The sequence below is a fragment of the Struthio camelus genome, chromosome 1 (genome assembly GCF_040807025.1).
Source record: "Struthio camelus isolate bStrCam1 chromosome 1, bStrCam1.hap1, whole genome shotgun sequence".
NCBI lineage: Eukaryota > Metazoa > Chordata > Aves > Struthioniformes > Struthionidae > Struthio > Struthio camelus.
Genome location: NC_090942.1, coordinates 137,220,422 through 137,245,289, shown reverse-complemented (window position 1 = coordinate 137,245,289; position 24,868 = coordinate 137,220,422). Strand labels below are relative to the sequence as shown.

Genomic DNA, 24,868 nt, shown 5'->3' with positions numbered 1-24,868 from the left:
AAGGCAGGCAGGGTGCAAACGCTCGCTCTGCAGCAACAGACATAGCCACGAAGAAGTGGCCAAACTGAAAGATTTACCAATCCTGACACTACAGAGGTAACCATGAGAAGTGCAGCCCCCACCAATGAAATCCAACGCAGCAACATCCTAATATGCAATTTGCTATCCCCAAGCCTGATCCCTTTCTCAAGCTACAAATCTTCATATCAGTCTTGGCTTGCTTTTCTTTCAATAAATACGGAGCTTCATCTTTTCAAGCTACAGAGAGAAAAAGGGAATTTCCTTTATCTTCTCAATCCTTCAAAGCCTCTGAGATATGGGGAAGAAAGAAGAGGAGAAAGCCTCTGCTGTACATATCATTTTTGGAGTGTTATTCCCTTGTGAACGAACCGAATCTCTGCATCTGCCACAGCTATTAGTCTTCTCCAAATAGCAGCTGAAGCAATATGGAATAGACTTGATCCCTAGATAATTTCACAACCACTCATACGGTTCTGCATAGCAGCCATGAAAAAGAATTATTCTTGGTAATTTAATTCTGCCATTGCTTGAAAAACCTATGACCCAAAGCAGAAATGTTGGACACGTCTCCAGATTCAGGATGACACGACACTGCAGACTCAAAAGACAAGGCTGTCTGGGATCTATTTCCAATTTTTGTTTTAGAGAATTCCTAGCAAGAGACTTGGAGATTACTCCTCCCGCATTTTAAAAGCGAGTCTTACATTCTTCAGAAATTATTAAATCTTCCTAACTTGCAATTGCAAACCTTAGGTCTAAGACCTCAGTCAAACTGTTAGCTCAAATGCAATATTCACCCGCAATATTTAAGAGGAAATTTCCATATGCATAGCCTTAACAAAGAAGATGCATCAAAATGGAAACTACATTACAGTCCTGATTAATGACAGCAGATTACTTTGTAAAAAGACAGCAAGCAAGAAACTGTCCAGTGAATTCTCCAGGAAAAATACAGCCCATCACTTACAAATAAAGTCATACAAACATACCCTAAAGAAAATCTGGCTCATTATCTGTTATCGAAAGATCTTTCTGTTTTGTTTTGATATTTCTGAGAGCGAGTATGGAAGGTAGGAAAGGAGACAGAAGATTTAGAGGCGTCCATTTTAGCAGCTCAAAGCCATACATAGGAATCTGCCATGGGAGTCAAGCCAGACATGAACACCACACTGTCCAATCTGAAATATGATACGATGCTACCCGTTTCTGAAGAAACTAATACCATAAGCATTATGTTTTCCACCTTTTTTGTTGTTGTTCGTTGCCAGTAACCAGCTTCTGTCTGGGACAGAACATGAGTACGTGAACGAAGACTGAATGTCTACTGCCATCACTGTGCAGAAAGCTCCATATATGCAAGCTGTCAGTTCTTCGCTTTGATAAGCCTTTAATAATCTGCATACATATATCTCCTTAATTAAATATATCCAGCAAGGACCTCTTTAACAAGAAAGAGATGCTTGTGCAAATTAAAGGGAAAATATTAGACATAATATAGGCACTTGCATGCTGGTCTAAGAAGAGAGTAAGACTTTTTTCAGACATATATTCCTGCTACGCCTTTACAGTTAAATACACTCTAGCTTTAGTTCCAGAAACAATGAAAGTTTACATTTCATTTTTTTAAAGGTCTGAATTTAATCTGTGTTTAAGCTTCTATATACTATACCTTTTTTGTTGGTTCTAATAATTGTCTCAGACAACAGTAAAGGGCTTCCATTGGAAACTTCATTTACAGGCTTCTCTGGTGGTTTGTTGGCAGTATTTTCTTTCTTCATGTCCTTCTTTATTTCCTGCATAAGAAAAGACAGGCAGAGAGGGAGAAGAAAAAGAAGAAATCGTAAACAAAAGGTATCACAGAATATTCTAAATCTCAAGCTCCCACGAATTCTTAAAACTTCTATGTATACACACCACTGCCTATGTTAACGCTACCCCAAAGACATCTTTGTAAGTGGAAATGCCACAAAATGAAAATCATTTTCAGTAACTCTTCCAACCATTACTGTCCTTCCTTTTTAGGAGAGGTTAATCCCTTATTTATGCCTGAAAATTGTAAGACAGGTTTGCAAAAATCTTACTAAGGATCACCAAGGCTGAATGGTGAAAAGAAAAAAAAAAAATCTCAGTTTGTCCATGAATTAGTCGTACATTGGACACACAGGGGAGAATCAGGTTCAGTGTTCCCTTTGTAAAGGCAGCTAAGTCTGCTTCCCCTCTGTTGAGGGGCCCACAGAAACAACAGCCATAGCACGCAGAAAAAAATTAAACAGGAAAATATGACAAATGTTACCATAATTGGCATAAGCACATAGAGCCTGTTGTCATAGGCGTTGTTAGCACTAACACATTTTGCAACTGACAACCTTTTATGGTGGTTGCCTTTTTGGCAGCACAAAGAGAAAAGTATATGGTGGAGTGAAGTTTCATGCAAGTAAACCCACGGAAAACAGCTTCCCAAGACTTCACAGTCAGTACAAGGGAACATGCACAATACCTCTCTAACAGCCTCCTAGGCAGACTTTAAAGGTCTACCTCTTCATTGTCCGTACCCGCTTTGCCAAAGCATCTAACATATAACAGCCTTTCTTGTCTTATCTTGAAACACCACTGAGACAGTCAAGAAGCACTACCTCCACATTATAGACAGGGAACTGTAGCAGTGAAGAGGCTAGGCCATTTGCACATAGCCTTCTACAAAATACATGACGAAGGAAAACAGTGAACTTTTGTCTCCAAGCTGAGTCCCAAGTCAGGACCACAGAATCATTCAGGTTGCGAGGGCCTGGGGAGGTCTCTCCTCTACCTCCTGCTCAGAGCAGGGCCAGCTCTGAGGTCAGACCAGGCTGCTCAGGGCTGTGTCCAGTCGGGTCTTGAAAACCTCCGACGACAGAGATGACAACCTCATGGGGCAACCTTCTCCACTGCTTGATTGCCCTTAAGGTGAAAAACTTTTCTCTCATACTCAGCCTGAATCTCTCATTTCACTTCGTGCCTGCTCTCTCTTGTCCTCCCCACCATGCACCACTGTGAAAAGCCCAGCTCTTCTTGATAACCTCCTTGTCAGTACTGGAAGGACCACCTGAAGCCACCTCTTCTCCAAGCTGAACAAGCCCAGCTCCCTCAGCATCTCCTCACAGGGCAAGTGCTCCAGCCCCCAACCTGCATTGCTGCCAGGGGTTCGTTCCTCCTTCCTTGGGGGCAGGGCCTGGCAATTGTCCTTGCTGAATTTCATAAGGTTTCTGTGTAGTTCCCTCTGAATGGCAGCCTTGCCTTTGAGCATGACAACCGGGCTCCCCAACTCAGCGTCTTCTGCAAACTTGATGAGATCCCAATCCAAAATTTAGCAGATATCAGGGGCAGGTGAAAGCCTTGAATAATCTCTGCTGCTAGCAAAAAAAAAAAAATCCTCCCCTCCACTTTCCAACTTATACACAGTTGACGCCCTCATCTATATCCCAGAGCAGCAACAACCTCCAGCCTCCTAGTACACAGCACTGCCTCAGACATGGGAAGTACCATAGATCTTATTTAGGTTCCCAGCATATTAACCATGAACAGGGTGAACCACAGAAAGCGCATTTCTGTTGAAAGTTTCTAAACAACATCATGCAAAACAAGATTTTTCAAATGACACTTTAATCTACGGGATCCATTTTAAAACTGAATTTCACAGTGCTTTGTGGCTGGAAGGTGCTTTTATATCCTCTCTTCAATTGGTATTTCAAAGCTGAATTATCATCTGCACAACGTTAATACATTCTTCCATACCTGCACAAAGCATTTACCATGTATCAGTATTCCATTAGTAGACATAAGAGTTTTATAAACAGCCGCCCATCCAAGATACAATGAATGTTCTATCCACTGCCATCACACAGGTAAAATAGCATCTAAAAATCCAACTCATCTTAGCAATTACCAAAACTGAACTACAAATGTGAATAAGTACCTGCACGAAAGGCACGTGCATCTCCAGGATGGATACTGCTATTGTTAGAAGAAGAAGAAATATTCGTCTTGTTTGAACATGGTTCTTGTTTAAAGTGAAACACAAGATAATTTAAGAACATTGCATGCGTTTAGAAAAAATGTTACCTCACTTTCTAAAAAATGGACTAGACTAATACATTATTCCAAGAAGTTTTTTTCAGCCTTAAAAATTAAAAGATAGAATAAATGAGTCCACCCAAAGCTTGCTGTATTGGAGCTTTAAATTGATTTTGCAGCTGGGTGACAAGTTCACAGCTTATTTTAAAAATTATGCACAGTTTAAATGGAATGTGTGCGTCAAACTCTCTCTTGCAAAGAGGGCCACAAGACATAGCTTACAGACGACCCCACATCGCCAGAAGTTGTTTCCTGTGTGTCATTAGTAACGTATTTTCCACTCTTTATGTCAGCATGAAACTACCTTTTCAACTCCCAAGTGCTGAAACAAGAGTATAATTCTTTATTTTAAAAATTTTATTCATAACTTCAAAAGTGACAGAGAAAACTGTTTGCTGTAAGAGAAAGCAGTGCTATACCCCCAGGTCTGCAGATGAATAACTCTTGTGCCTTTGCTGCTGCTCACAGCTTTTGAAGAAGCACCATTTTGCTCCTGAAAAAAAACAAAACACAGGAGTACAACAAGCCAGCTCTGAAAAATCAACATTTGGTTGTAGGGTGGGAAGACCTACGCTTCCTTTTTCGTCTGGTATTCATGGGAAAAAGATAGAGACACATGCTGAATGTTCACTAAGCTGAAACTGATACAGAAGATGTAGCACCTTCCAGCCACCAAAATCCTGAAATCTTCTAAGGATTTCATTTTTCTTTTTTTACAGCACTGGCTTAGTACACCTTGTTTCCTTTGCTGCTCATGAGAAAGGACTTTACTTTTCATAGCCCACAATAACGTGACATTTGAGCTCTAAACCTAGCGGCATTAAATTACAGATCCAGAAGGAAATTTGCAGTAAAAGTGGAAAATTTTCTAAATAATGAAAAAAAAAAAAAATCAAGTGAAAGCCAAACCAAATTTACTAAGCTAAAATCTTATCAGAAATATATTGTATTTAGAAATACCCTATGGAAAGCCCTTATCTAAGGGGCTCAGCATGCATTCTGCAGTAGAAGAGTTATGCCAGAGTTAAGCCACTAATGCACCTTTTCAGCTCCTGGTCTTGTTCTATAGCACAAGACTTAAAAACATAAAAACAAGCAAAACCAAAACAAACAAAAATCACCTTGAGCAACCTCACTGCAGTAGCCTGCGGCAAATATTACTACCAACATCACATCCTGTGCCTGTGTTCCTTCTGCCTCAGCACTGTCTTCTCTTCTACATCACATCGTTTACCCTGAGGAACTTAAGATTTTAGGACTTTTTTTTCCTGTAGCTATGACATAAACAGAGCCAGGACACCGGCCCTTGTCCATGCTGTTTTGTTGTAAACCCGTCTCCTGGCACAGCTATAGCCCACTTCGCCTAACCCTCTGTGAGCCAATGGCTGTGCATGGCTCAGCAAATAACCCAGGCCACAGGCTGTTCCCAACAGGCAACACGAATGAGGCAAGACTCCTGAGGAAGGGCAGAAGAGAAGATTTCACCATGCAAACTGAGCTATTCTCAGGGACAAGAAAATGAGCCCTAGTGCTGTTAAATTCAGCATTTATCTAGTATTGATGTAGCCCTTGATATCTATCCCTTTTATCTGCTGTAAAGAAGCTAGAGGAGGAGAAGAGGAAATAAGAGTTTATTACTCTAAAAGACTATAAAGTCTTACTAAAAACTGCATTTCTGCTCGAGAAATAAAGTAAAAACAAAACAAACTGTGGCATCCCAAACCAGCTGATGTTATGGTTCACAGCAAGAAATACATTGAAGATGACTACCTTTGATATTAAGTCAATGATGCAATTAAAACAGCCCTGAAAGCTAGGTGCTCCAACATCAGTAATAGTTATGGACATCTCTCTGCACAACCCATTCATCCTGGACTCAAATGAAGTCAGAGAGCAGAAGCCTGCCAGGTGAGGAAAAAAAAAAAAAAAAGAGTAGGCCAATCAGCTTCCAAATCCACAAGTACCAAAGGCAGCTTTTGGGAACTTTCTCCCAATTTATGACAAAATCTACTTCCGGTTCTGGTTTCAGGTTGGTGTTTGTGTACAGTATTTCTCATAAAGAAGAAATTCCAAGTCCAAGTTTCCAGGTAGAAACTCAACTTTCATGTAGGACAGATGGGAGTTGGGAACCTCCCAGTCTGCCTTGGGTGGTTCAAGAACAGTGGGATTTAAAATCCTAATGCAGAATGAACAGAAACTAGTAACGCAATTGTGAGTTCAGGGATTGCTGTTTTTTGAAAAAGGAGCGTATGAAAAGGGAGGAGAAGCAAGAAAGAGAAGGAACTTTACTACATTATACTGCTCTGAAGTACTGCAAGCATCAACCTAGAATTAGCACTCTGCCCAGCAGTGTACCTCCTGACTAGGATTCCTGCACTGGTTTCTGGTTGTGTTTTGACTACAGCAAATATACTCACACTCTGATTAGATGCAACCACCACTCGCTACGGGCCACTCTGCCCTTGAGTAGGACAAGGGGGACTGTGCAGCTACTGAGGGACATCATGGTGTGCTGCATCTCCTCCAAACCACACGCAGGGGCACTTTTACCAGGAATCCCTGTGGGAACAGTAGGCCACAAGAAAGGAATGAAAATGAAGCAGCTGCCTGCAGTAGGAACGGATCAGATGTGAGGATCTAGAGGAGCCCTTTCCTGAGCCCACAAGACAAGAGACGGCAAGAGATGATCATCTACCCGAAAAACTCATTGCAAACTTTAAAAATAACCTTCATCTCTGATGAAATATTACAATTTTAATTATACTCTGGGTATGTAAATATATTTTAAGAGTACTCTGAAGGCCTTCAGACTTCACACATCCTTTTAATACCTACCCCTCCATTTACTTAATTATTTGCATTTTTTGTAAGCAGGCTTCAACCATACTGTAGAGATGCCAGTGGCCAAACCACAACGAAAAGACGATTTTCTTCTAGCAAACTTTAAAATACTATTTCCCCTAAAGACAATACTGGAGAGGATTTTACCTGAATCTTCCTTAATCCTATCCCACACCATTATGAGCCACAGAAATTTTTAAGATAATCCCAGTATGCTTGCGAGTTTTAGAATACTAAGAAGTATTACCTACTAAACAAAAAACTACACAGTGCGTGCTCCATCTCAAACTCCATCATCTAGCAAAACGCAATATATTCAGGGGCACCTATATACTATTAAATGGCTTTTTCAGCATGTAAGATCTAGACAGTAAGTATCTTTCATCTTTCCTTAAGTCTTTCAAGAACTATTACTCATTGACATGACAGTCTTCATGCCTTTTTAACACGGGGAGAGGAACAAAAGTTAGCTAATATTTGTTACCAAGACTGAAAGCAAGCACAGGAACTTCTGCCGTTTTCACGATATGAACTTTTTTTTTTCCTTACACTCTAGCAGTTCTGACATTTACAGGAATTTTTACTAAAAACATTTAAGAAAATTGCTGCAGCCCTCCATGACAAAAAATGCCATGAAATGCTGTTCTGTGCTGATGCAAAGATGAAGTATTCCAGATAACATTTCCTCTATCATATTTCTGGGGAGCTGTGAAAATTTATGTGAAAATCACCACCAGATTCCAAGATCACTTATTTAAGGCTTCCATGTGCAAAAGGAAAACCAATTCTCCTATTCCGGAGGGGAGAGGGTTAATCAAAACAACTCAAAACTTTCTGAAAACAAAATACATGCATAGTGAAAGAGTTCTTTAAAAAAGTCGAGAAATAATGAGCCTTTTCACAAGTCAAAAATCTTCAGCCTGTACATTGCTTGAAGCCAAATACGGTAGCAGCAATAAGAACCCAGAACCACATGCAGCCTAACGGTAAGCCATGCAACGTTAATTATCAAAAGATGACAACGGAATTGTCAGGAGCACTTTAAACCCTCTGAGATACAGTATGCAAGATTTTTAGAATACGTTCTTTTTAATCCCTTCTCTCCCAAATTGTACTTTGTATTTCAGGACAGACAATTGCAACCATGATTTCCTGCAAACATTGTTTGCCACTTCAAACAATGCATGAATTCAATTACCTACTTATACTGAAATCTCAAAATGCAAGTCTGCTGCAGAGTACCTTTGTGCAACGCTTTAGTTCTCCCGAGTCATTTCCTGCGGCGTTTTCACTAAAAGTAGGTAAGAGTTATTGGACAATTATAAATGTGCTGAGACACAAATGTAACTTTGCCATTGTCAAGAATCTTATAATTCTGCTAACAAATAAACAATGTGTCTCATAGGGCAGAACAGACCTTCCCAGCAACTAAGCCAGCATGAGCGTGAAAACTATTTTCAACCAGAAAGATGGGGGCAGCATTAAACCCGATATCACACTTCATCACACTAGTCTTAAGCTCTACTAACAACAAAATGACAGTGTTTCAGAGCCAATACAGACAGCACCTGGCTTTTACCTTTCTGACTTCTGTATCACTCAAGATCCAGCAGTCTTTTCTTCCCCTTTCTAGGGCAATTGCTAAGTCCAAGATGCAGAGACAGACCAAGGGACCTCCAAGCACCATGAACGAGTGTAAGATGAAAGAACGTTTCCATTACCTGGTCACAGGAGGAGACTCCCGTCCCCGGGCACGTCAGTGAGCACAGAGGGAAGGCCACCTTGGTGAGTGTGCTTCACCAACCACGACCTCGAGCTTCTAACAGCTGCATAGGTGGGATGTCGCTATTGCGCACAACGTCTGAGTTCACGACAGAAGTTCAGCTCCTGTACCAATAAACAGCTTTTCACCAAAGCAGAATTCCCCGCCCTCTCTCCTCTTTCGCTATCAGTTTATGCCTAGTTTACAAGAAGCGCTTTCCCTACTGCTTGTTAGGTATGTGACCTAACCCTTAAAAAGAATAGGCTGGTAGTACGTTAGCCTCCTGGTTTGTGCTAGGACTGCCTAGTTCTGAGGTTATTTCTAAACCACCGCCTACTATGCCTCTCAATGAGTTCTTTGGTTTCTGTATCTGGCCATCTGAATCAAGAACAATTTCTGTGGTTCACACGACTTCTATTAGATTTAGGGCTTGTGAGCAGAAAGAATGATCTGCTCACTGAGTTTTACGTGCTGAATAGCCTACCTATCTAGCAGTAAAGTAGAATGAAGCATGATCAGGGAAGAAGGCTCATGACGTGCCTTACCCTCCCATTTCCCTTCTTGCCTTACATAGAAAGATGCAGCCTTTTGTTTCACTCTCTCCTGATGCAAATGAACCCTTGAAGCGCACCCACCGCCAGGCAGAAGTGCTGCTTGCTTGGCTGCTCAGGTGTGCCTGCAGTGCCATCACTGTTCCTCAGCCAAAAGGCCTTAGCAACAGTGCAACGTTTCCTGTCGGTATGCTACTCCCCTGTTTCTCATGCATATCTAGGACCTAGTCCGAACAATCATACATTCATTACACAGCCACAAGTGCAATGACAGCCAGTCTGTCACATGCATTTTTGGGCAACATTAAAATATCAGACTTAATATTATTTTATTTATAAGCTTTACTTAGAATAGAGGCAGTACCTCAAACACTCAGGACGATAAATTGGTGACGTGCAAACAACCACCTAAAAAACTAATAATCTGGATTTAATGCAAACACAACTTGTCAAAATGACTAAAATGACTATGGAACAAACAAAGCAGCAGTCGCTATGGAAGACAATTAACTCTTACATCTAGTGTAATCTACACTGACTGTAAGATTGCTGTACCACTGAAGCATGCGATCAACTCTTGCTTTAACCGCTGGTAACTTCTCTTTTTATGATCATCTCAGACATTCCCCGATTATTCCATCCTGAGAGACCAACAGTCTGATGCCCTCCCTACCACAGGTCCAAGTAGGCCGTGCTCTGCTACACTTCAATTCCTTTGCTGCTCTCCTACACATCAACATCCAGTATATCAGAGCAAACCGAAGCCCCTCTTTAAACAATCTCAACGTTCTTCCTTTTTAAAAACAGCTTTATGCTTTTGTATATCTTTCCGATAATAAGAGGTCTTCTGCACAGGCTATTCACCTCTTGCATATGCAGAAAGCCTCACGCTTTTAGAAAGCTAAAGCTGAGTACATGCTTTACAATAAAATAAACAAAACTCTTAGATTTGTTAAGTCTTATGTAATCCTTCAGCTTTGCTTTTATAGGAACATGAGATACTTTTTCCTGTGTGTGTTCATGTCAGGAGAATCTCCTTCTTCCATGCCATTAGCCTCAGACTTCATTCTTCATTTCAAAAGGAGATAGCTTACATTCACTTCTACTATTTAGTTTTTCCAAAAGTCATCATAAAAAAAAAAAAGTAAAAGAAAAGGGAAAGGAAAAAAGACGCGATGAGAAACAGCAAGGAATACAACAGTAAGAAAAGTGGGAAACACATTTTAAAAGCCACGTGGCAAACATACAACACCAGTTGTCTCAGAGAAGGTCAGGAAGAAAAAAAATACATAGGTTGCTCATTTTTGTTTCAGTTCTCTACCTTGGCTATGGCAGTGATTAGCATTCCCTACCACCAGGACAAGCAATTCACTACACCTCAACACATTTAACAGATCAAGAATGAAAATGACAATTAGAGCAATAAGAAAAGGCAGATAGGGAAAGGATGCTACGCTGCAGATAAGAGGCCTTGCAAGCCATTCAATTCAGTCCTGATCCCTGAGGAGGGGAGAGGGGTCCAGGTCTGACCTCCTGCTCCAAGCCCCTTCTCTCTAGTGGGTGTTCCAATAGCACCAATGCATTCTACACCATGGCAGCAGAAAAAAAATCAATGCACAGACAGTGTTGTTTCCCTGAAGATGTTACAATTGAAGCGTAAGAAAAAAAAAAAAAAAAAACAACTGATTAACAGAAAGGGCAGATGGCAGGAAGCATAAAGAAAGAGAATGGATCAGCATGGGCCAGGTGCCTAAGCACTTAGCAGAATTTTATAAGCACTGTAGCAAGATACACTTAAGGAAGTCTTTGAAATAGAGCAAATAAGTTTGTGGATCATTATGTGCTGGCTCCCCTCATGCATGGGGAAGTACAAAAGCAGAGGCTTCCTGTAAACTTGCTAAAGAAGCGAGGAGTCTAGAATCTGTCACCAGAATGGGGCAACCAATCCACCACACAGGAGAGGCGCTGGGGAGATGGAGACCAAAAGGCTCTAAAAGTTTAAGCAGATAAGTTGCAGAGCTGTTGTGGTTTTAGCATTTGTGAAACCTTACAGAGAATCACAGGATACAGAAGAAATCGTAAGGTTGCAGCAGGTTTTTGTAACCTGCAGATGAACTGAAAGTGACTGCTTACTTCATACTGCCACCGAGCTGTCTGCTAGCACCCCGCAGCACACGCTCCTCCACAGTTTTTAATCTGAGGCAGAGAAGTTGTTTAGTTTTACATATCTAGCAACCTACATGAGCAGTGGGGTTCAGGGCATGAGGCACTGCTGCAGCAAGGACTGCTGTGAGGAAGGTGCTCAGTAACCAGCTTCTCTAACTAGCACCATATGAGCCTAGCGACAGAGAAACTGTGATGTTTCCACTTCCCTCCTCCTCTTCTCTCACTTCCATACCGTTCATGATGACTGAAGGCCTGTCAGGCTTTCATCAGTTTGGATGTCCTGCCCCCTTCACCAGGGTCTGGCAACAACACTGCGCAGTCTATATGCGTTTCAGCTACCCAAAAGTCTCAATGGACATATGCCCAGGTCTATGCACATGCTTATAAACACATGCACGCACTCTGCAACTGCGAGCGCTGCAGAGCACCACATAAAGGTGCTGAGATTCTCAGCCAGTTTCCCCTCAGTCCAGCACCAATGGAGAGAAGAGTTACGTTTCTACTCACAGAGATCCCGTTTTCATCCAAGTATTAGAAGTATTATTACTGTGATAGAGAGTACAGGGTTGTTCCACCTTTCTTTGAGCAGAGATCAGTGTAGGCCAGAACATGTTAATAGATTTCCCCCCATAGACATTTGGCCATTGCAAAAAGGTTTGTTGTAAGGGTCTACAATTTTCGAGGGCTGATAAAAGGGTATTTTGTCTAGTATAAACATTTCTGCTTGGAGTATAAAAAAGCCCTGTGTGTATTACCACGTAAAGCAGAGCTGGTAAGATATACAAAAGACTACTTGAAACCATGAATTTTCAAGGTTATATCTTTGTTCCTTCTCCCTCTTTTCACAGCCATAAAGTCTGAAGTACAGAAGCCAATACAGAAAAAGAAACAATATACATTCTTAGTAACAAGTAATAGTAGACATTATCACAAATTGCAATGTATTAGATAAACAGATAAACTATCTCTACGACACACACAGTTTCAGAGAGAGACAAGTAGCACAAATCCTTTGCACCGAATCCTGTCACACACCACATGATCCTTAACAGCAGGATTTTCTAATGGGAGCATTAGCTGAGCCATCCTGTGCCTTGAGTTCTTTGCTTAAAATCATGTGGAAGAATGGAAGAATTTTTTGTGAAAGGACTTATCTTCTCTAAATGACATGTGGTACAGGGGAAAAAAACCAAAACAAAACAAACACAGAAGTAAAGTCATTGTGCTACACAAAACCAGAAAACAGCTGCACACAATTTCAAAACTCTCAGGTCAACCACAGTTTTAAAAAAACACTGCTGATGGTCCAAACAGTCATTTTTCTTTCCAATTAACAAGTCAAGAAAAATTACACAAATTCCTATAGAAGTCTCTAATCCCATAATTCTACATTATAAAGAACTGTGCCATGGGAAGGTCTGGGCAAATTACCCAGATTGCTATCGTTCTCTGACAGACTTGCCTTCCAATACATGCTACTCTATTAACCCACTCTCTCAAACCCTTACAGCAGTCAGTTATAAAGGTTAGGCAGGGAAGTCCTCAGACACAGCAAGCATTGTGTAGTTCCACTGCATGTAAAATTCAACTATAGATTCATGCAGATCCATCAGTATTTTAAAAGTCTCCTCAGACAAGCTGAGCTGAAAAAATAAACAAACAAACAAACAAAACTCAACACCCCCCCCCCAACCCCACACCCATCCACTCACGTACATATTCATCTGGAAAGACAGTTACAGAGTTACAGGATTTTTAGGGTTTTGTTTGTTTGCGTAACCAGTTGTATAAAAGCTAGCCAGCATTAATGAAATAAGACCCTGGATTAAATCAGGGTTAATGAGATCAGGAGTAGACACAACATTATTCAAATCACACACCATATGAGTGGTATGTGCTGCCAGACCTGTAAATCGGAGATTAGAATTTAACACTATTCTCTCCGCAGTCTGACAGTTTAGGGCTAAAGGTTTCTTCATAAATATTGCTGCCATCCACCTGTCATAGCTTCACAAGAAAAAAAATAGCACGATCCCAATTTTCCCTAGTGTTAAGCACCAACAGTTTCAAGAAGGAACTGAGGGCAGCGGCAGGCGCTCAGCATTTGTGACAGCCAAGTTCCTCAAGACTTACAATCCTTGCAGTTGTCATAATGCAACTTTTTTCTGTTTAATTATTTTCCTTTGTAATCCGAACTTGCTTCCTGCAAACATTACGGCAGGTTCAGGTTAATCCATGTGGTTTTGGAACCGGACCATACATCTTGGAATTTTTTATCTAGTGCAGCCTTTTGAGTTCCAGCATGTTGTAGATATCGCTGATCTCCAGTCTCTTTCCCGTATGTCTGGTATGCATAAGTTGACAGCAAAGATTAAAGAGGTCTTCTTTAGGGGGGGGGGGAAAAAAAAAGGATGAAGTGGGAAAGATTCAGAGCAAGGTTTTTAATTATCCCTGCTAAAAGATGTTTGTCTCAGAACCATGAAAATCCCTTTAGAAAAAAGTAGGTCACATATTTCTTTGGAGGTGTTAGACTTAACCCTAAAGACTTGATAATTTTAGTGAAGACAGTCCTATTTGTAAAGTCCTAAGAGCTGAGAGGACCAACCTAACCCTTAAACATTATGTCTCAAAACTTCCCTAGCTGAAATGGAGAAATGCAGCAGCTGTTAAATCATCTACACTCCCAACTGCTTTTTCTTAGTAGAATGGAGGTCTCTGGACCCAGCTATTCATGGTACCTTCTAGGCCCTCCTCACTTTGTCTGCTCTTTTACAGCTGCGAAAGAAGAGCAAGCACACAAATGGCGATGGATAGATCAGTCTACTCACGGAGAACAACATTTTATATTTTGGTCTCATCCAAGAGAAAAGAGAGGTATAAATAACGCACACAGTAGAAAGAGCCTTGCTCAACACTGATCCACAACAGCAAGGAGTGTTGCTCAAGACCAAATAACGTGTGGGTGAGCGCTAGACTCGCCTGAGAAAGTTCAATATGCCTTTGGTATCTGTAGGAGGGGACGTACAGCCTAGTGCCTCCGATGGGAGGAGAAGATCTGGTGATCACAATCCTCAACTCAAATTACCCAACCTCATAATTATTCAATGTTTGCAAATGAGATTGGCAGGCTACCTTTGAAGTAATGTGTCATACTGAAACTTACCTTTGCAATTCCTCACCCTAGTGGTTATTCAGCCAGCCAGCATGAAACTTTAAACAAACTCTCATGGATACCCGAGCAACACAAACTCATCGGCTTGTTTTTGTTTTTTTTTTGTTTTTTTTTTTTAAAAAAAAAGTAAAGTAGAGGACATATTATGGTCAGATCCACATGAAAAAAAACCTGATGTGGTAACTGCTAAGTATCTGCCTAACACACTCAGCAGGATTCCTGTTTACAGACAAGAAGTACAGTAACTGTTGCATAAGAAAATGTGATCACTGTTTGGACAAGATTCATTTCAAGCGGTGATACCCATTATACAGTGCTTTCCAATGGGTTGCATGGTGCCAGTATGGGTGAGACTCACTGCTATTAAAAGCCTAACTTTATAAATAAAGCATGGGTGAAAGAAAAGCACTAATAAATCATATAGCTGTGCTGAGGGAGAAGGAAAGTTTGAAGACTAAAGATGTCAAACAGGCAGCAGGTGCATGGAAGTCATTAAGGATGAAGAAACCGTGCACTGTGGCTATAAATAATAACAATCTTTCAGTAAAGATATACTACAACTCTACTAATGACTCTTCTGTATCTGCTCATCTAGTTGAGCATCATCAAATGACGAAGCTGACAGTGTTAGCAAGTAGGAACATGAACACTTCAGTAGCCACAAACTCATATGGAAGTTGGCTTTATGTCATGTCTCATTTTTAACTTATATGTAAGTTTGCATTTTTTCATTAAAATAAAGAATCAAGAGAAGGCTGAAAATGTTATATATGGAAGAAAGACCTATCCATTCATCTAGGCATTAGCGATTCTCTTCAATCAGTTTTTTTGCTGACCAATTTATCAGTAAAAGAACAATTAATTTGAGAACAGTCAATACACTCCCGGTGTGCAAGTGCTGCAGGCTGAGGGAAGACACAAGGTATTAATCCTGTATGTTCAAGAGGGTTTACCTACATTTCAAGTAAAGATTTCAGGGTAATCTTAACTGTGAAAATGCTGTGTCTCTAAGTTATAAATAAGCAGAACTGGAAATTCTGCTAAATATCGATCCGTGAGACTCTCAGAAAAATAAGAAAATTTACAACATGTGACTTTGGTTTTGTTCTCCTACACAGCATCCTACCTTGCAAGTACTTCTCCTTATGTATGCAAAGCATAAACTAGAGAGAAAATTAAGCTTTTGGGGAAATCACTGGATAATTAATACAAATACAAACATCCCCTGAGAAAATAGGAAGGAATCTCATTTTGCAGCATGTGAAAAATGTATTTGATTTTAAATTCCTTCACAGCAAACAGCTTCAAGCTTTTTTTTTTTTTTTTTTCCCCTTCCTTCTTCCTTTGTGATATTAACTTTCTCATTTCAGAGCAGAAACCACCTGTTTCCTTTGTTTTCACCGGGGACTCATCTTGACATGTTTTCTCTAGCTCAGAAGCACACCTTACCCACAGGTAGTCCTACTGATTTCAAAAGGCCTATTCACACAGTAAAATTTTTAGACATTTTAAGCAAAGATAGTTTCATCTAGCCCTTGGAAACAATGTAAAATCTAGTTGTGGTTACGTCTTCTGAGTAATAATTTATGAGGAAAAAAGTGGCTGGCTATTGACAAAAAACAGCAAAGATCACCCAATCGCAGTATCTAAAGAACAATGAAAAATACACAGTGACTGGTATTTTAAGATGCAATTGTTGCATGATATGAAACCACCTCCCCCACTTTCCCCCTCTACCAGCTGTATCAAGAGATAACTGGTAGATATTTTGTATTCATGTGTAAATACTCTCCATATGTTGTATTAAAATTTATTGAACGTCCTATCATATGAAATATACAAAAAATCAACTTAATTTTAATGATCTGTTATAGTGTATACGATTAGAAAATTTTAAGCAAGTTGCACAGAACTAGAGTTCAAAATTGGTATCAAAAATGACAAGTTTAAGGCAGGAAGGGGCAAACATTTATAATAAAGGTGCATTAATAGCCCCTTCAAATTATAATTCATATTCAGTATATCACTCTTAACTTTGAGTCGTATGATTCCAATCATTTTTAAATGGAGAAGTAAAAAATATCTCATGTATTTGTGGAAGAGGGTCCTGAAAAAACTATCATCAGTAAAAGCAACTAAACATGTGGTTTAAGGAATCTGTACCAAATGAGCTGCCTCTAAAAGCCACTCTTCGGGGAAAAAAACAAAACCCCAAACCTGTTAACACTTCTTACACTCTGAATGCACCACTCTTCTCACTCTGTGAGCCAAGCAAGATCAGAGTATTGAAAAATATAGAAGTTATCCAGAAGAAATGACATGGTAGTAGTTTAAAAAGAGCCCATGTGTGTTCCATTTTGCTCATTAGCAGTATGCTCGTTATCACAAATCAAGTAACAGACTGTGTCAGAAGAGTCATCAACTATTCTAAGCAAGGCCTGTGATGAACTGGTCCGAGAATTCATGGGAGTCAGGGACTTGGTACAGATCTCTCTGGAAAACGAAACCGTGTGAAACACACATATCACGTAATACTGAAAAACAGAAGAGAAGAGATCCTTTCCATATCAGTTTGAGACTGGGAAAAAACAAAGCCTGTTGAGGATATTTTACTACAGAAAAAGAGGAGCATGAATTCAGAGTAGGCACGCAATGATCTTTATGTGAAAGGAGCTGGCAAGCAGCTTGAAGCCTATGGCTAGGCAAAAAGAAACCCCGTGCGCAACAGGGGAAACGGACAGCCTAATCACAAGTCTATGCTACCCAGCTAGCTTGGACATGGCTGCATTGCACTGTGCAATACACAGGTCCTTGGACACAAAAGTGCCATTCCTCAAGATGTCAACGGGGGTGTGAGAGGTGGCCAGGATAGCACACAGCAGATCTGCCTTCGGGCACTTCCTCTTGATGAAAAACTGAGCCATGCTGTGGCCAATACCCATCAGCGAGAGTAAATTCATACATGCTTATGACAGTGTCTCAGTCCAGCCTTCAGACCTCTAGAAACCATGGGTGGGTCCTACGTTTTGCTACTGGTTGCTTTACGTATGTCTTCTGCCCCTCCGCCACATACGTTTGCACAGTCAGTCACTACCTCATAAAATTTTTAAGTATTTATTACAAATATTTTCAGTGATTTTCAGCACACGCTTTAGTACCTATCACCTATGCTACCATTAAATATAAGTTGGTACAGACTACAGAACACAAGGAGAGAAGTTGTTTGTTTTGGAATTCATTTTTTCTGGAGAATTGAAGAGAGCGTGAGCAGCAAAAAGGGTCATTGCTTGAGCCCATTAAACAGCTGAAGTGCTAGGCTGATGGCCTGCATCTGTAAAGCAGAGAGGGAGGTAACGAGTACGATCAAATATGGAAGGTAATTACTTGCCAATCTTCTCAGGCCTGCAATTCTGCCAGCTATGACAAGCTCCTAAAACAGTAATTTTAAAGCACATTACATCCTTTAAAATCTTGTTTATCACTATCACTTAACATGCTATAAAAAAATAAATAAATAAATCGCTCACTTCCCTAGCCAGGTAAGTTTTTATCTCACATTCACTCAAGTAAACGTGTGCCGTAACTGGAAGCAGCCATAAAAAGGCAAAAACGAAGCCTGAGTATAATAAGGGATATACTGACCAAGTACTAGTAACTTCCTCGTTTCCTGAATTCTTTAACAAATACGCACACAGTTCTAAAAACTGCCTGGTCTCCATTTATTCACAGGGCTACACAACCCCTTCTAACCTAGCGCCTACGGGGACATTAACACCACTGACAATTTCATTGGAAGCCTCAGCAATTTGCCATTTGGATAACCAAGGCTGAAGACATGTAATCAAAGGCAGTATTTCAGCTTTTCCACTGTGTTTATCACACAGCACGGCAGTTTGTTCTTGTCCTAGGTTCTTGCGCATCTCGTGTCTCTGTCTTCAGTACGGCAGCTTCATTGATTAGCGCCAAAAAATAAAGCACGTCAGGTTTCACAAATGTGAAAGTATCTCTCTCTCTCTCTCTCTCACTCTTCCAATTTTTGTTTTACTTAAATTGATTTACAAGGTACTTATATGCAAGGCAGCTAAGTGGCATTAACTAACTACTATAACAAAAAGAAGTTAATGTTTTTCAGGAAAATCTATACACCCATTTATTTTTCTTAGTTTCTCTCTGAAGTTCTTCCAATTCAGCATTTAAGTTTGAAATCTCTAATGTCATTTTCTATGACAAAAATGCTACTAAGGACAAAAAAATAACTCTCTCATTTAGTTACTCAGGTTTCCTGGTAGATCAGCTGTACTTCAAAATATTTCTGAAGAGTACCAAATGCCTGGAGGAGCATACCTCTCCTTTTTCACAAAATTGGGGCTCTATCCTTGTCTTCTGACAGCTATTTTCACGCACCTCAAAACTGTGGCTGTTAGCCACAAATTACACTTTTTAAATAAGTAATGTAAAAGCATTGCTAAACCTGGTTTCAGTTAAGACTCTTCAGTCAAGTACTTCTACTGGCTCTCCAAAATTTATAGCACATTAAAAAAAAAAAACAAAAAAAAGAAAAATGCTTTAAATTACAGGAATCATCATAACCGTATTTGCCTTGCTTTCTTAACCAACACAGATACACACATCTAAATCATATATGTAACGGGGTTAACAAAAAACAGAAAATTAGAATTCATCTTCAGAGCACATTTCTAAACGTGAGTAATACTTAAAATACACCCTCTGGAGAGCACAACTAACTTTTACCTCCATCCTCTTCTTACATCAGAATTGTTTTAAACTTCTTTCCCTGTTTCAATGGCATGAGGTCTCCAAAACGCCCAGCTCCTGCGAGTTAAAGTATTTTTCTCCAAAGACCATTTTGATCCAAAATATTTTCCAGACTCCACTATTTTATAGTGGATAGTGACTTCGGAAATGATTACGTATAAATGAATACCAAAACTGTTAGAAAATACAACTGCTCAGTGTATTAAATAATCTTAAAAATCTAAATCACCACACTACCTGCAAACTTCTGTTGAGAATGTATAAGGTAAGACAGTAGCTGACCGATACTCTCATTTGCATTCCATTTCATTTTGTAAGCTTCATTTCCTAAATTTAATCTTTCACAATTAAGTGGATGCTTGAATTCAATTATTTAAACAAAGAACTGCTTAATTTTTTCAATCTTACTCTTCAGTCACTGCTCGAATGGGTGTCTGCTGGATACACTGTATAACGATCATAATCTCAAAATGACTGGTAGAAAGTCTCCCCAAAGGGACTGCAAGACAAAGCCGAGAAATTCACCCGAATCATGAAACTTTTGCCCAAATTTTCTCAGATCTTTTTCCTGAAGCAGCTATTCTGTTTTAATGCCATAAAACATGACAGTGGTCATTTAAAATTCAACATCGTGAGCTCAGCTCCATGCTTGCGTTGTTTCTGCTTCAGACTGGATCACAACAGTGAAATCAAGAGGATCACCTGTAATTTCAGCCGGGAAATACTAACAGGCAGCATCTGACTGAAGCAGCTCAGCAGCATTCTACCTGCCGGCTAGGCCTCAACGATGCAAAAGGGTTTAACAGCAGTGAGAAAAACTGCTTGGCGATTCTCCTCATGTTGCCTTACATAAGGAAAATTAGCTCTACATATTCTTAAGAGCTTTCGGGGGAAAGCGTGTCGTTTAGATGTGTCGTTTTGTTATTGAAAGGAAATAGACCTGGAGTTACACTATCCACATGTCACAGAAAATTACACAACAAAAACCAAAACCACCTGACTGCAGCTAGAAAGGTCAGTTTTGCCTCTTGCCATAGTAACACCTTTACCAGCAACACACCATCTAGTCATCATCTTTATACCTTTTTATGCTAGATACGTACTCTGGTGAAATACCAAACACTAAAACCACCACAAGACGACACTTTTCTCACATTAACATTTTGTACAAGCTCTTGACAAAGATAAGCTCCAAACACTGAGACAGTGGTCTGAAGTCTGAAATTGAAGAATTTATTCACAACGTATCCGCATCAAACTGTTAACCTTTTTAAAGAAGATTTTTGGTATGAATAGCTTGAAATTAAGTGCTCAAAGAGATTAGATCCAGCTCCAAAGCCTGTACGTAAGTAAACTTCACTTTCTATCCATTCCATTTGCTTGGTGGAAACAGAAAGTCCCTTTTGTGTTCCTGCACAGTAGCTCTCCTTGTGGTGGTAGGTACCCTGAAAGGAGTCTTATCAAATTCCACTAGGCTAACTGGGCAGCCAGCGCAGCACGGAGGATTTTGGTTAAGAAACAAAAGGTAGAGGGGTCTTCAACGTGGGGGTGGCAGTGAGGTAATGTAGGAAGGCAAAAAATGAAAGGAAAAAGACAACTGAGCAACATGCAGTGTAGGTAAGAGTATAAATGTATGATGCCTCCAAACACAACAGTCTGCCTTCCACAGTCTGAAACTACAGAGGCTAACTGGTAGGACAAAAACAATTTTTTTTTTTTTTTTTAAAAGGGAAGTACACACACTGAACTAGATCCAAAGCCTCACCAGAATGTCAGAGATTCAAGTCTGGCACACTGAAAATAACCTCCAAACACTGTAACGTTTGTCCAAGGCAGAACCATCTCGTAAGCAATGGAGCCCACTTGATTTTTTTCCCTAGTGTGCTTAGAGACTCCTGCGTAACCCCATATTTAACAGAAACATTGGAGAAAGCTTTCAGAAAGGCTGGCAACTAGGACAGGCTGACAGGGGACAGGCTGCAAACCAGCCTTTATGACTTTGCTTAGACTGCTACAGAATACTACAAATACCATTATAACAGGCCTTTTCCAGCCAGTAAGTATGCATTGCTCACAATAAGAGGCTGTGTTGACTAAAGGGAAAGAAATACAAGTCCTATGATAACAGGCACGTTAACAACGGTCCTTTTAACAACAGTATCACCTGACTATATGTGGCATCTCAGATGAAAAAGGGGAAGGAGTCTGCTACTGAAACTTACTGTTCCTACAACTTCCAGGACCCCAGAGGAGGGAAAGTGGGGAAAAGAGCTCCAAGCAATGAAAAAAAACAAACTGGGCATTTAGAAAAGTCAATTAACAATCCACCAGGCTAGGCATCTATTCCAGCTAAGTACCTGCCTGAGGAATGGGAAGTTTCTTCCCTCTTTTCCTGCAAAAATCAAGTCAGCCCACAGATTAGGCTGCTGAAGACAGACAACTGTCCTAAGGCAGCCGGGAGTGCGGCAAACCCAGCGCTGGCTCTTGATCAACAGGATCAGGAAAGTCAGCAGCCAGGGGGAGGCTGTGTATTACCCACAACTGTTTGATAAACTCAAGAGTTCGAAGGACAAGGGAGTAAATTTGCAAAGAGATTGGAGACAGAGGAAATAGTTCACTCAAGATTAACTGTTCCATCTCTGCCTCTGTGCCTAGTCCCTTTGCTGAAACGCGGAGTCCCTGCTCCTGAAGGACAGCAGTTACAGCATCCTGTCACAACTGCAAATTAAAGTCAGTGTCTGTATTTTCTTGTGAACAATACTTAGCCTCTCAGACTTTGTACCTGTGGAATTACAGTCCTCGAAAGTAAGCTTCTGCGCGGTTATAACGAGGAAAACCGAACTGCATTACAGCACAGTATTGCAATCTGCAGCAGAGGCATATTCACAACATTTTTCTCCTAGAATTACATACAGATTATTCTCTGATGCATAGGTAATTTCTGCAAACGACCACCTGTGAAAATGAAGGTGCAGGGACTTAATATGCACACTGAGCAGCACAAACCAGCTCCAAGCTCCCCATGTATTGTTAAAGAGCTCATCAGCACTCCCCCCCCTCCCCCCAATCAACTGTTGTTGTACCTGGCCTTTATTTTTCTATCTGAAGAGTTGATCTGCCAAATGTTACCAATTCAGTAACCTCACTCCTCAAAAACTATTGTTTTTCAACAGGCATTCATTTTGTTATCTTTATTTCTATGCATTTCATTTTTCAGTATATAATTCACTGCACACTCAGGCACAACTAGTTAAAATGCCTGGGGCAAACTAATGTTGACACATTAACAAACTTCAAAATTGTACCACACATTTAATTTGTCCCTGAAACAGGATTTTTGCCTTTCAATAACAGAAATATAGCTGTTCTGGATAAAATAAAGAACTTACAAATTGTGATTGGCATCTAACATTTTTTCCTCATAGCTCAGGACAACAAATCATTACCCAAACTGAAGGATTTTAGATGTTTAAGTTGATAAAAGGTGGGTTTTCTGGACAACATCAACTCAGTGATTCACACATGATCTAATCAAAAAGGCAGAGACAATGTTATGCTGTCCTTCCCTTACACCGCAAAGATCGCAGCAGCCAACCTTCACTGTAATTTTGGTTTCTCCTATAGTTTCTCAAGATAATAAAACTAAATGCAATTCAGTGGCCAACTAATCCACCTAATCCATGTCGCTTTTAAATCACAAGTGACAGTCAACTCAGCTGGAAGCACTAATTTAACAAAGAAAACAGAATAGAGAATCTTAGAGTCTCTTTTCTTAAAAATTCATAAAGATTATTCCAGAGTAAAAGGCATCAAGCAAGAACTTGCTGAGATTAGACCACAAGCCAATTAAAAAATAATAATAATAAAGGGAAGAGATTGCATGTATCTATTCAACCAATGCAATTATAGCCTCTAACAAAGAGTAAGATGAGCATCAGAAGCAGGTATTCAAAGCACTTCTTCAATATTCAAAGCATCACGTCCAGAACTGGCATTTCATACGATATCACATATAAACCACAAAATGGTTTCAAGGGTTTAAAGGAAGTTTTAGTCCTGCTTTGTGAAGTAAGAACTTGCCAGGGAAAGGTTAATTCAGAAGTTTCTACTGCATATTCTTCTCAGCTATCCATTCCTGTTGAGCACTGGAAACAGGATACTGGCAAGATAGACCACTGCTATAGTATCTCCTTTGTTCTTGAATACCATCTCCATCTGTACAGTGGGGATAGTAGTACTCACCACCTGTGCACTGATTTGAAGGGAGTAACCTGCATGTTCTCTGGTTACCTACGAAAGACGAAGTCCAAGGCACTGATGGTTATATTACACCATCTCACTAATGCAAGCCTTCTGCTAAAATACAGTGTTAGCTCATGTTATCTCAGTAGAGTTTTTCAGTTCTTCCGGCACAGCTTTTTTCTTTTTTTTTTTCTTTCTTTCTTTTTTTTTTTTTTAATTTGGGGCATCCTTCTGCTTTACAAAATGGGTTTGGAAGAAGTCAGAACTAAGATCACTGTGCCAAATGGAAGAGATACAATCCTTTTATTAAACACAGAAAGGATTTTTGATTGGCATAAGAAAGGAAAACAAATATACATTTTTAACCATAGATTTGTATTTAGACTTAATAGCTCTTGCCTTTTTTGGCCGCTTAAGCAATATAACACATTAAAAGCAAGCCACAAACCAGGACATACATTTTTAAACTTCCTTTCAAGCTCTGGAGAGTTAATTTCTTATTTCGTCATGCAAAAGCCCTTCAAACACATCTGTGGCCATCAAAAAGACAGCCCTGCCCTAATCTGTTCCTTGAGGTGCTAAGTGGGTTCCTATAGGCCGCAAATTAACCATGCCTATGAAGTAGGAGTCTCCAGCCTTTACCAGGAACGTTGTGATATGGAGGAAGCAATACTCTGAAGATTCTTCTGCTGGTCTTCAAGGTATCCATAACCTACAAAGAAGTCACACACCAAGTTTTGGGCTAGACTGCATCCACTAGACAGTTTTGGTATGTTCTTTTTTAAAAAACTTCATTATTAGGTATGAACATATCAGACTGCACACAGAAACGAATTTTCAAAACCCACTAGGAAATGCACTCTAACCTGTCCTGCTGGGCTCGGAACCGAGCTCGGGGGGACAATGGAATTGCTAACACAGTCCCAGGAACCCAATCCTACAGCTTAAAACAATGTGCTGAACTGGTGAAAGGCTGCCAGACACCAGGGATCAAACATTGTTAGCTACCATGGTTACTGGCAGAGTTTTAACTCTGCAGTCTGTAAACACAACCATGTATGGAACCGGCTATATAGTTAATTAGTTCCAGGGAGAAGGAAAACATGTAGTGTGGGCAGAACTGTAATCTCACATGGACAAGCACCTGCAGCAGAGCTTTCAGACTAGACCTTTTGTGAAATAAGCATAGAAGTTATCAAGGTTATGGCCCAAGGCATCTTTTCAAAC

General features: G+C 40.1%; 1 protein-coding gene across 9 annotated transcripts in view; it reads right to left on the bottom strand.

Annotated features, from left to right (window-relative positions):
- SH3KBP1 (SH3 domain containing kinase binding protein 1) overlaps nt 1–24,868 on the bottom strand; it is a 236,813-nt gene that overhangs the window by 155,002 nt on the left and 56,943 nt on the right. For 7 of the 9 annotated variants that reach the window (XM_068918383.1, XM_068918410.1, XM_068918361.1 and 4 more), the window contains one exon: nt 1,691–1,814. In XM_068918383.1, the coding sequence (XP_068774484.1) occupies nt 1,691–1,814 (124 nt within the window). The other 2 variants (XM_068918402.1, XM_068918362.1) reach the window with 2 other exon arrangements.